The sequence below is a fragment of the Arabidopsis lyrata genome, assembly GCF_000004255.2.
Source record: "Arabidopsis lyrata subsp. lyrata unplaced genomic scaffold ARALYscaffold_3, whole genome shotgun sequence".
NCBI lineage: Eukaryota > Viridiplantae > Streptophyta > Magnoliopsida > Brassicales > Brassicaceae > Arabidopsis > Arabidopsis lyrata.
This window is the reverse complement of record NW_003302553.1, coordinates 1,918,390-1,930,497: the sequence shown is the minus strand read 5'-3', so window position 1 is coordinate 1,930,497 and position 12,108 is coordinate 1,918,390. Positions and strand designations below refer to the sequence as shown.

At 33.4% G+C, this 12,108-nt stretch overlaps 2 protein-coding genes and 1 long non-coding RNA gene across 4 annotated transcripts in view; 1 reads left to right on the top strand and 2 right to left on the bottom strand.

Moving 5' to 3' along the window:
• The window catches only part of LOC9320562 (heavy metal-associated isoprenylated plant protein 34), a 2,224-nt gene extending 1,019 nt beyond the window's left edge, over nt 1-1,205 (bottom strand). The window contains exons 1-3 of the mRNA XM_021030884.1: nt 933-1,205; nt 752-827; nt 85-241 (exon numbers count right to left, since the gene is read on the bottom strand). Of these exons, the coding sequence (XP_020886543.1) occupies nt 85-241; nt 752-827; nt 933-962 (263 nt within the window). The 5' untranslated portion in view covers nt 963-1,205. The remainder of the gene's footprint in view (nt 1-84; nt 242-751; nt 828-932) is intronic.
• Nucleotides 1,206-7,404: 6,199 nt separating this feature from the next.
• Nucleotides 7,405-8,428, top strand: LOC110230391. The gene is made up of 2 exons (XR_002333494.1): nt 7,405-7,851; nt 8,135-8,428. It is a non-coding gene; the product is annotated as an uncharacterized LOC110230391 (long non-coding RNA).
• A 918-nt stretch (nt 8,429-9,346) lies between these two features.
• LOC9318470 (DNA excision repair protein ERCC-1) lies at nt 9,347-11,843 on the bottom strand. Of its 2 annotated transcripts, none has more exons than XM_021031274.1 (9): nt 11,472-11,843; nt 11,085-11,196; nt 10,896-10,999; nt 10,723-10,774; nt 10,532-10,608; nt 10,327-10,426; nt 10,174-10,245; nt 10,009-10,077; nt 9,347-9,939 (listed from the first exon to the last, which is right to left on the bottom strand). In XM_021031274.1, the coding sequence occupies exons 1-9, from the start codon at nt 11,750-11,752 to the stop codon at nt 9,631-9,633; spliced, it is 1,176 nt and encodes a 391-aa protein (XP_020886933.1). In that variant the 5' UTR covers nt 11,753-11,843; the 3' UTR covers nt 9,347-9,630. The 2 variants fall into 2 exon arrangements, with proteins under 2 accessions (XP_020886933.1, XP_002882403.1); XM_002882357.2 differs by having other exon boundaries at nt 10,723-10,822; nt 11,472-11,841.
• Nucleotides 11,844-12,108: the final 265 nt, after the last annotated feature.

The window sequence follows — 12,108 nt, the reverse complement described above, 5'->3', positions numbered from 1 at the left end:
AAAAAAGATGCCCTCAAGGGTGGAAACCACGACGGCAGTGCATGCCCTGTTGGTAAACCTACTCCAGGGTCCTATCCAACAAACTGCCCATTCAGATTAGGAAAGCCCTTTCCTCCACCACCGCCCAAGATCTCGGCATGTTTGCCTGATTTGCTGAGTTTCTTAACCAGAAGAGCTGGGTCAACGTTCCCTGTAACAGTGACTCTCCCCTGTTCTACATCTGCTTTTACAGAGTAAACGCCTGAAATCAAGGAAAATAAGATAGTAAAACCCCATGTCAGAGTCTTCCCAAGAAAGTAACATAGTTTGAGTAATTTCTGGTGAATGGACAGGTCATGTGTTAAAATTCAAGACTTTGGACTTCATGGTTAAAATTAGGAACTTTTATGTCAGATTATTCCAAACAGATTAAAAAATTCTTGATGTAGCTTTGGGAAATTGACATAAATGGAGGACACACACATAGTAAATCTCAAAACTTTGAACTCCATAGTTTTGGAAAACTAGTAAAACCTTTTTGATGTAAGAGATGAAAGTATCACAAAACAGGGGAAACACACAACACAGTTCATAAAATTCAGAACTTTCTATATATATGAGCTGATAATGTTTTAAAAAAAATCAGTATTCACAGATCCATGGCTTCTGATGAAACCCCACTTCATAAACCTTAAGACGTTTGTGTTTATGTTTTAAAACTAGTTTCACAAAATCAGCAATTTGAAATGACCAATAGAAAGCAAGAAGAGACCTTCGATTTTCTGCAATTGTTTCTTCACTTTATGCTTACACCCTTCACAGTGTACGTTCACTTTCAGAACACAAGTCTGCAAAAAAAAAAAAAACAAATCCGACCAAACCATAAGCTCAATTATAAATAAACACACACACAAGCTTGAAGAAAGAGAGGAAGAAGAGAAGGAGACGTATACCTGAAGTTTCATAACATCTTGTTTATTCATAACTCTCTTAGATTTGTGTGTTTTCACAGACAGAACTCTAGCTCTATAGTAAGAGAAAGAAAGAGTTTCTCTATCTAAAACTCTTTTGTTCTCCTTTATGAGTTTCTTTCTTTCTTCTGAAGAGAAGAGAAGAAATGGTGAGAGAGATTATAAGAGAGTTTTGTGTAATAAAGTTTTGTGTAATAAAGGCGGTTGTTGTTGTTTAAGAAGGACAGAGAGAGAAAAGAAGAGAAGAGAGAGACTTAGAAAAAAAAAAAAAAAAAAACACTCAAAACTTGTGTTTTGTTTTATCTCTGTTTCAGGGTTTCTTATTTCTATTATATGTCTGTCAAAACCTAAGAGAGAGAGGGCGGTGGCACAGCTTGCAAGGAAATCTTCCAACTTTGATTTTCCAAAATATCTTTTTTAAATTGACACTTTTTTAATATTAATTCTTTTCTTTTTTCTTGTTTTTAAAATGTTTTAAAATTTTCGTACTTTTTTCTTTTTCTGAAACAGAGTTCATGGAAAGAAGAAGCTTAAAGGCAGCTTCTTTCAGTACAGCCTCAGCTTCGTCTTTGTATACTTAGCTGTGTTATGTATTCATCTTCCGAAATACAATTAATTCGAATATTTAAGGTTCCTTAACTACAATTACTTAGCTGTTTTTGTTTTTTTCCGAATTATATTTGCTGTGTTGTTCCTAATTTCGTATATCTGATGTGTGGTTTAGATGTAAATCAACTTTAATATGCTCAATAATTTATGTTTGTCAAATACTATTTTGTTTCCTCAAAATGTCTATATCCATGTATTAATAGACAGACGTGTTAAGTAAATTCTTCAGATATTTTGATTTACGCTATCAATTTTAAGACATTGAATTTTCTCTAAAAAGTAATATTGGTCATAGCATATATCATTTCCTTGCATACTTAATTACTATAATAATTTATGTGACACTGATAGTATTATGAAAATTTCAGGACTTTAATTATGATTTGTGATCAATCATTTTAGTGATCGTTGACGAGAGGGTTTAGGATCCGATCGCAAGCAAGAAAGCGTCTTTGTCACCAAAATGGACATGTTTAACAACATCACTTACGCAAACAATGCATGGCATTGAGTTTAAACATTATTTAAAGACTCCTATAATGCTAAATTATGCGATCTAGATCTTACGTATAAGACTTAACATACACCATCAATATACTAAAAAGTCTCTCATAAACTGTTAGATTGTCAACATAATGTGGTTAGCTGAATTAATTAAAAATTATATAATTCGATTAAAATTACTAGTAGTATCAAACCAAATCTTTTGAAAACCAAAACTGAACAACAACAAAAATAATCGTATTTGAATGAAAATCCGATACCTCAGAACATATAAAACCAAATTCAGTTTTTGGTTTATATGTTTCACAACCTGAGAACTAACTGAAAACTAAAACCAAAAACTGAATTTTAACAACTTTTATCATTGGGGATGCATGATAATTTATAAGAAAAAAATATATATATATATATATATCTATATCTCCTCTCTCTCTAAAACCTCTCCCTTCTCTCTAAAAACAGATCTAGATCGCGTTGGGTGGCTCCGGTGGCTTCCACAGCGCCGGAGCAAGGCCTCTCTTGCTCTCTTGTATAGTTGTTGGTTAGTTTGCTGGGTTTATGTGTAGGGTTGGTGGAGTATTTCGACGGTGGCTCCTCTCGCGAAGTTGATGTCTGAGCAGTACGCGGGATTCACTGAGGCTCTGTTCTCGGCTGAGTTTTGGTCGAGATCTGATGGTGGACCTGTCGTTGGCATGTGAGGTTTTGTGGCGTTTCTAGTTGTGGTGAGGTCTTGGGCTGCTTTTGTCTGTTCATGGTGTGTTCATGCCTCGCTGGATCTGAGCATCAATGGCTCTGTTTTTTGTATTGTCTTGGTATTTCGTATCTCTTCTGCTTCATTCTTTGCGAGAGGGTGCTTCTATTGTCTTTGATTTGTTCTTAGATGCTTTCTGTCGTTTTTGTGGGTTTGCCGTCTTTGTTGCTAGTAGCGCCTTTTGATCCGGTCTTTTGTGTTTTAGCTCTCGTCTCGTTTAGCCTCTTACCAGATGTGGTGGTTGCTTTAGTTTCTGTCCGGTTCGATCTCTTGCCGTTTATCTTCTTCGGTGTGGTCCGGATCGATTTGGTTCTCTCCTTGTCTCTACTCTAAAGATCTGATCGAGATCTCATCTGTTATTTGGTTGGTTTCCTTCGAGGCGTTTAACAATCATAATCCTTGATTTCGCCGCTTCCGGGAGTGTAGGTGTGACATAGTTGTCATTGGCCTAGTTCTTTTCTCGCCGGTCTGGATTCCTCAGAGCTCTTCTATGTGAGGTAGTCTTCATCGTAATAGGTGGTACCGCTGTCCGTTTGGTTGGGAGTTCCTTATCCCCTACGGAGTGGCTCGTTGTAAAGCTCTTCCTTTCTTTATTTGGTAATGTGGTTGACGAGATGTTGTGGTTAATTGCCGGCTTACTATGGACTGCTTCTTAGTTCAGTTTCGGACTTGTTCCCATGTTTGTTTTAGGCTTGTTTTGCCTTGTTGTTTCCCTATCTTCCATGGCTCCGGATGAGTAGTTCATGCCGGCTTTGTTTTCCCTTAAAACTCTAGGGCTTTAGCTTCCCGTATCACTCTCGGGCTTTGGTTTCCCATATCACTCTTGGGCTTTGTTTTCCAGTTTATCCGACTTTGTATTCGACGTTGTAACATCGTATAATATCCAGTTAAAAAAATAATATATATATATATATATATATACATATTATTTAGTTTTAATCGAAATATATAAGAAGGAAAGGGGACAATAATGTTAATGGGGTTTTAATGGGTCATAAGACAGGTAGGTCGCTTCCACTCTTTGCTGTGGATAGAGAGTTATCTTGGGCCAGCTTTCAACCACCAATTAGTTCCGATATATATCAATTATTAATGAACTATTTAATTGTATAGTTGAAATATTTTGTGGGTTTTATGTTAGAGATAAAATCGATTTACTTGCTAATGCATGTGACGCATGTGCACCACTTCAGTGAGATAATAGTAAGCGATTATTTTCGTCCATAAGAAAATAAATACTATTAATAGACTAATGATATTATGCTTGTTATTTTAATTCTCATCGTGCAGCTTTAAATTTTGTACGACTTTGACTGAGTTTAGTTACTAAGATTAAAATAACCCCCACACAAGTGAGTAAGCGCTAGATAGAATACACGTGTAGGACCAGTGGTAAGATTATATGAAAAGGGACAAATCTGGAAAACAACTAAAATCAAACTGATTTAAGTAAAAAAGAAAGCTATTCATAGTTCGAATCTCACATACTCTACGGACCTAGAATTACAAATTACACAGACTAATCGAACCGTGTACATGGTCGGTCCATGCAACCTTTGAAGTCAAAAAATTTCTCCGACCTAAAAAGTCAAATTAAAACACGAAAGCTATATATATATATATATGAGAAAAAGATGGGATAAAAAATAGAATTGTTTGAAAGGGTTTTTGAGCAATCATTTTCGGAGGTATTTTAGACTTCTTTTTCTAGATAAAAATTATTAACTTTCTCTGTTGTTTTTTCGTCTTGTATCAAGAAAACCAACCTCGTGACGAACATTGCTGTCAGTTTAATTTCTTTTGTCACATATCAGTTTGGTCATTTTATTCAATTATTTTATTCTTATTGTTTCAATTCATTGCTGTTATAAATTACAAGAGAACGTTATAATCCGTTAAGCAAAATTGTAACGTTGGTTCTTTTTACCTCGTAAAACTCCGTTTAAAAAGATTTTAAAAAAAAGATTTAAAAAGCTCAGCTTATACTATATGTATCTTTTAAATTAAATCTAATTGAAGACAAAAAAAATGACACACGTTAGTTCTGGTTCATATATCTTCAAACTGAAAGTATCATAGCTATGTCCCTAAAATATTTCTACAGTTTTCTTTTTTTTTAAGTAGAAACTAGGCTTTAACTTTTCCTTTATGTTTTCCATGGAATTTATCATAAAAATGATATTTTATTTGCTTTTAGTACCACTACTATACACCTTTGACTAATCAATAAAATTGTTAATATTTTGGAACCATTATAAGATGAGTATCCAAATCAAACTGTTGTTTTATGAACTTTGTTTGCTTTATAGACGTTGGACCTAACCTATGTTCTCATCTCTACTACTCTATTCAAATCCAGTGCAGTAAATTTTCATTCCCTCCGGTTAATTGTAAATGAATTGCTATATTAAAAAAAAATTGCTATATTTTAAAAATAAAAATCTAAATCAGTCTTTATAATATGCAATATACTCATAGGTTCATCTTATAACAAAGTGTTATCTAAATTGTCTAGTCGTTAACCAATTTGAGATTGCTAGTTTTTATTTAGTCCATATATGTTGTGATGGAATATCCAAGTTTTGGGATTCTTTATGGCTCAAATCTCAATTATGATAATATAAATATATATATATTTATATCAATTATGATGGTACAGTAGTACAGTACTTACTTACATGTTTATTGTTAATGCATGTAGAGTTGGAAGATCATACCATACCATTTTGGAAGATCATACCATACCATTTTGCTTACGTCAAGTATAATCCTATAAAAACATTCTATTAAACTGTGTGCTCAGATACCATAATCGTCCACATAATTAGCCAGAAAAATTTCCCTCAAATACTTTAATCGCCCACCTTTTACAATGTTAGAATTCTTACGGAAACATACATTTCTTAAAAAGAAAAAAAAAAAAACAGTTTTCTTAATTTGACACGTAAATTTCATTTTTGTTTAGAGCTATTTCAGAACTAAGCTAATCTAAAACTTGAACACTAACATATGTAGTTAACTATTTAACAAAAAAAAAACATATGAAGTTAGGGGTGTTTTTGTTATTATTGCAAAAATCCAAAAGTTCTTCAATTTGATTTTTTTTTTTTCCCGTAATAATTTAGAAGAAAACTGATATATGTTTTTCAGATTAACTTTAAACTATTTGACAGTAGTTTGATTCTCGCGCTCAGCTTTTATCTTCTCTGGTACGAACGATGCTTCCACATATTGCAGGTTTTGATTAGCAAGCCTAGTAGAGTAGCAAAATATTTTGAAGTAAGTATCAATTGTTTTAAATCACGATCATATTCAGTTATAAAGTTATGACTTATGATGGTGAACAGAATATGTTATTCAACGGTTTAATATTTAGTTAATTTTAATTTCTTACAAAAGAAGATTAACTGGCCATAACCTGTTGGTACATACTTTTTTCCTAATAAACAAGGGTAATTGTCTAATTGATATAATATGATTATATATATTCTCATGAAAAATAGGGATTTGTATACTAACCAACAAAAAATGAATAAACACAAGAGCTAAATGTATCACGTGTTAGGTTTGATTTTGAAGGTCAAATGACGAATGGGGAGATACGTGTGGGAATACAGACGAAGTTTGTTAGTAGTCGAAGTTTCAAAACAAATCATAAAAAGCAAATTTTTCAACACCTTTGACTTCATCTTTTGAAAGTATCTCTCAGAAGTAAGTTTTGCAATGAAACTATATCGAATTGCAGACATGAAACACATGTATATATTGAACATTTTGGTCTCACGTTTTTATAAGTTCTATTTCATAAGAAAAAAAAAGTTAAATCATAATATACTCGTCACAATTTTTTATTATATACAAATAGATGACTGAAATTAAAAGATCACTCCCCTGCAAATATAGAGATTGACACCATATTTGAATTACTGATCATTTGACAAAGACTAAAGATATTTATATTTGATGAATCCGAATTTCTGATAAATCATGATAATGTGAAAACACACAATAAAGTTGAACATACCTTTTTGATTCATATTATGGGGCTTAATTAATACCGAAGGTGATTTAAGTCTACACATTTCTAACACATACGTAATCCTAGCTAGATGAATTTCACTAGCTTTTGGTTCAATATCTTATTCCATGATTAGTCTTTTGGAATCAACATAACTTTAGATGGTATAATAAGATGATTAACGCGCATGCAATGGTAATTAACATGGAATCTGTGAAAGGCGTAGTCGCGTAGATCCATCTAAGTTCAGGAACATGTTTGATTTTCACTGCAAACAAACTCAATTCGTGTACAAAGATATATATATTTTTTTAATAATAGGCGATTTTAAATTTGCTACTTTCACTATTGTTTATATCTACAATTAACAACTATGGTAAAAAAAAAACAAAAGAAAGTGAGAGGGAGACGAAAATGTAGTATTGTAAGGATGGTAAGGATGCCCACAGCTGGAGGCTTTGGACTGCATATCCAAAATTGGGTCACAAACTTTAGAGTACATAAATTATGACACTTCTATGGTATCTATCAATGTATATATATATATATATATATATATATATATATATATATATATATTATTAAAGAGAGCATTGTATTGTTTGGTTAGGTACAAATGCATCAACTTTTGAATGTATATGAGTGTACATATATGTGCAAAAGACATATATACCCTCCTCACTTGCAAGGACACCTACCCTAAGTGACAAATCACTAAAATATCTTTATTTCAAATGACTCATTCGTGTTGAATGTTGATGATAAGATGGTGATTTTTGTGGTTCATGTTATTTTATGTCTTATCATTTTGGTTTTTAATCTTGATTAGGGTTTTGTAGTTTCTATTTTATTTGAGAAAATTCACATGAACTTAACCACTATCTAAATGATTCATAAACACTTTTATAAGCGACAAACATAAAAATCTTGCAATTTGTATTCAATATTCTCACCTAAAAGAGTTAAAGACATACAATTGGTTGGTAACGACTATCATCGAGCAATAGCATGAAAGTTAGGTGATGAGAAATACTTATTTTGTTTAATTCTTTTTATTATTTTTAATATGAATATATTGCTTCATTTAGTTTTTTTAAAATTTAATTTTTGGATTAAATCATAATTTTTTTCAAAAAAAACCTATATGGACGTTGAAACAATCTCTGTATAACACAGAAACCAAAGTCTCGAGTTTCATCAAGTTTTATTAACCAAAAACAAACTGCGATTTTGTTTCTTGTACCATAAGGTCCATAACGTCGTTCTGGTCTAACGGTTTTAGAATCACGAATGTTTTCATAGTTTTTACAGGGTAAAATCCATAAGACAAGAAGAGTATTGGGGCAAAACCGAAAAAAAAAAGTGTAAAGAGAGCAAATCCCAAGGATCAAGAAAAGAAAAAGAGAAGAAAAATACTTTATTGGGCTTGCTAAGACATGAAGCAGAATGAAACATCTGCTTTCGTCCGAAAAAAGAGGGAAGTCAGATTCCAAAAACTGCACATACATTGTTTACATACACACACATTCATGTATATTACTGTGTTTATAATAATTTCCTGATTTTAAAATATTATTATTGATCTCTTTTTTCCTCCATCATAGACTTTCACTTTTGTCCCCTTCATGTTCCAACATCCTCAGTCTCTTTATTTACTTTCATTAAACATATACACATAATACATACAGTATATTTTAAATTTTTAATGCACATTCATATTAAGGAATAAGGAAGGGTTGGTGTGTTACAAAAGAGTAACAAGTCCTCTAGGTAATCATAATAGCAAAAGAGGCGAAAAAAAAAAAAATCATAATAGCAAAGGAAATAATTACTCTTCACTTTTCTTTATCAAAATTGTAAAATGTTATTCTTGATCAGATATCAACAATACTGAACGAATGGACCGGCAATCTCTTTGGTTGATCAGAACTATTGTACGAAAAATTAAGCTTTTACTTTATCAGGTTATTTATTTACTTGTTTACCCATGTCTCTCATGACCGATTCACTTACACTTGAAATATTCTCTGCACTTTTCTTTTACCAGTCCTTTGCAACTTTACTTTTTTTTGTCGATTGCAATTTAAAACCATTCACACCGAAAGTTTTTTTTTTTTTTTTTGTGCACCTTATAAAAAGAAAAGAAAATAAAGTATATACTATTAGTTGATAATAATGCATAGAGTGGTGCACAAAGTTCAAGTGTTTGTTGTCTATGTTGGACAAGACATTGACTAACGCGTTTGAAACATGTCAACAAAAACTACAAATCTAAAAAAATATCTAATTTGCAAAAAGCTGCTAAACGGTCGAATTGCATTAAACGCGCACTCTACACAAAGCAAACCAAACTAAACCAAACCAAACCAAACAAACCTAATTCTTGTTCATCAAACCTAATAAAATAGAATTAAATCTACTAAACTCAAAACCAAACCAATAAAATTAGCGCGTCTTCTTTGATTGCCACATATTTCAACTTAATTCATGAGTATAGTTCCATATCTAAAAATGTTAAATAAAAATCATCAACGTTTAAAAATTTAAGATCCAATGCGAACAAATTTTTTAGACCATGGACTTAGGCTAACCATCTCAAGCTTCTAGCTAGATTTTGCCTTCCCAGGCCTATTTTTTTGTTTATTCATAAAATTATTGAAAATGGCCCAAACCAAGGAAAAAAGCTAACAATAATCAACCAAATTCTATGATAGAGATCACACAAATTAGACACAGTAAAGCTAAGTTACAATTTAGGAATGTGGTCACCATGGCCTTGCCCAATGAACAGAACTGTGTTAATCTTGGTGGATTTCAGCATCTGACTCGGTTGTTGCATCTTTCTCCTTTTGCTTCTCTTTTTTCTTGCTAAGTTTATCAGAGTAACGAGCAAAAACAGCTGAGAGCGCGGTCTTCACAGTTTTCTCGGGCTCTTTCTTCTTGCGTTTTCTAGAGTCCTCCACAAAATCCTCATCTTCTACAACAGGTTCCTTTGAGCTCACATTCTTCTGAACTGGAGCTTCTGGGATTGTTGGTTCTACAACAGACGGGTAGCTTGAAGTTGCACGCTTGAAAGGCTCGTGGAATGTATCATACAACCGCCTAACCTGAGGTTTTACAGTGATTCTCAGACCTCTATTATTGAGTTTTCGGACTATAGACAGAGGATCATGTACCTTACGTTCGCCAATCCCTGGACAACGTGCTAAATCTTCCATGGATGCATCAATTATATGGGCAAGAGACTGCATAAAACATGATTTTTGAGGTTTCCAATATTAGTTTGAATCATAGAAAACATAAATTCACAATAACGGGAAATAAGGTCTTTTTAGCTCAACCCCGAATGTAGAACCAAGTGTAACTACATCGCTCTTGTTTACATGTCGAATGCTTGTAAGAGAATGGTTTAGCTGCAATCATAAACAAAGTGAGAATTCACAAAAATGACCAAAAAAAAAAAATCAATAGAGAAGGCTAAAGAGTTTCCATACCCGTGATAGATAATCTGTATCCATTTGGCCTTGGATGAGATCTGCGGGTTTGTTTTCATAGACTTTTATTGTTTCCAAATAACGGGCACATTCCGTCATGCTGCAAGAGAATTCACACAGAAAGTTGTATCAACGAGAAGCAGAGTGCTTGAAATGTGTTTTCATATGAGCTGCAAAATAACTTGATTGATATATAGATAGACACCTCCAGGCGCACAATAGAGTGCAATCATGAAGTAGAGCGGTTTTCGTGACTTCAAGCAACGGTTTCACCGTATCTTCCTGTGCATAAGTATCATAAGACATAAAATAAAAAAACACTAGATGCAATGTTACAGCATATAATTTAGAAATTTCATTTGATATTTAGCATCAAAATATGATTTTAAGACTTACCACGTCGACATGGCAAAGAACAACACTTAGCTTGAAATTCTTTTGTAGTTCCCTAATGCGGAAATAGAGGTAATCCGGATGTAGCAGATGATACCGCAAGCTGTAGTGAATCAGATGTTTCTAATGTGAAAATTTAAACACATAGGTGGAAAATGAAAGTTGCAGAGTTTCACCTTAAATACAAAGCGCAAGAGCTTTGACCAAGCACGTAATCTGGAATGATATCTGAGAAAACCCATTTCACATTCCTGATATGTTTAAGAAGCGGGTTTCCTTTCTGCAATCAATGTGAGCCGCAACGAGAAATCAGATGAATCCCAAAGAACATGGAAACTGAACCATGGAGGTTTTAGTCTCCTGACCTGTCTATGGCTAACGAGGATTGCGTTACGAGTTTGAGTTGTGTTTGACGGTAAAGAGCCAGTAGCTACAGGAGTAGAAGAAGATGAGGCACCATCGGTTTGAAGCGGTTGGCTAAAACAAAAGCAACATACACCAACAACAAAATGGATATATAAGTACGGAAGAAACAATGCAATCATCAAAATCAGCCACAAAACTGAATCTGATTGTTGTCATAAGAAGATGAAGTAATAAACAGTTAAAGTTTTCCACTTTTCAACCTCATTCTCCAAAAATATATGATTCAGTAAAAATGTTGGGAATTGCAGCATTGATTTCGTCAAACTAATCTAAAATGTGAAAAATCACGAAATCAACAGATATATCTAATTATAAATATATAACACCTTGAATTGGGCACCTGAGAAGCGCCCGGCGGCTGCGAAGAAGAAGAGGCGGCGGAGGAAGACGGAGGAGGAGAGTAGACGTCGGACGATTTGACGAAAGCGAATGCCTGAGAGAAACTCTGGGAAGGCTTGAAGAGAGATGGAGGCGTGGACTTCGTCTGTGAGCTTTCTATAACTTCCTGGTACGATGGCACACCAATTATGATCTGGGTTTTGGGTTTTTTAGCAATCTGTTGGTGAAGACTTCTGGATTTCTCACCGTCGTCGTCTTCGTTCGCCATGAGTGATCAAATCTCTCTGAAAAACTCTTCCCTTTTCTTTTCCCGGACTCTTTTTTCTCGTTCTCAACTTCCCACGGGAAGAACAAAGGCTTTCTTGGGCCTTAATTATTCAAGCTCAAAGCCCAATAGTTATGTAAATTTGATATAACGTGTTACGTGTCTTTAGATTTTTTTTTTATTATAGACGACAAAACATATTACAAACAGTATGTTTGCACACTTCACAGGCCACAGCCTCCTTTTAATTTGTCTAAACTCTAAAGAATACTATTAATGCTAATAATGACCAAAAAAGAAAAAAAAAAAAATTAATGTTAATAATGGGGCCAAATATATGCATAGATTTCATGTGAAAC

Excerpts from the sequence above, each read along its gene's own strand:
- LOC9318470 (XM_002882357.2), bottom strand. The coding sequence starts at position 11,752 with ATGGCGAACGAAGACGACGACGGTGAGAAATCCAGAAGTCTTCACCAA. Across the intron at positions 11,197-11,471 it reads TCTCAGGTGCCCAATTCAAG|CCAACCGCTTCAAACCGATG; the intron begins GTGTTATATATT and ends CTTTTGTTTTAG. Across the intron at positions 10,609-10,722 it reads TTCTTTGCCATGTCGACGTG|GAAGATACGGTGAAACCGTT; the intron begins GTAAGTCTTAAA and ends ACTTATGCACAG.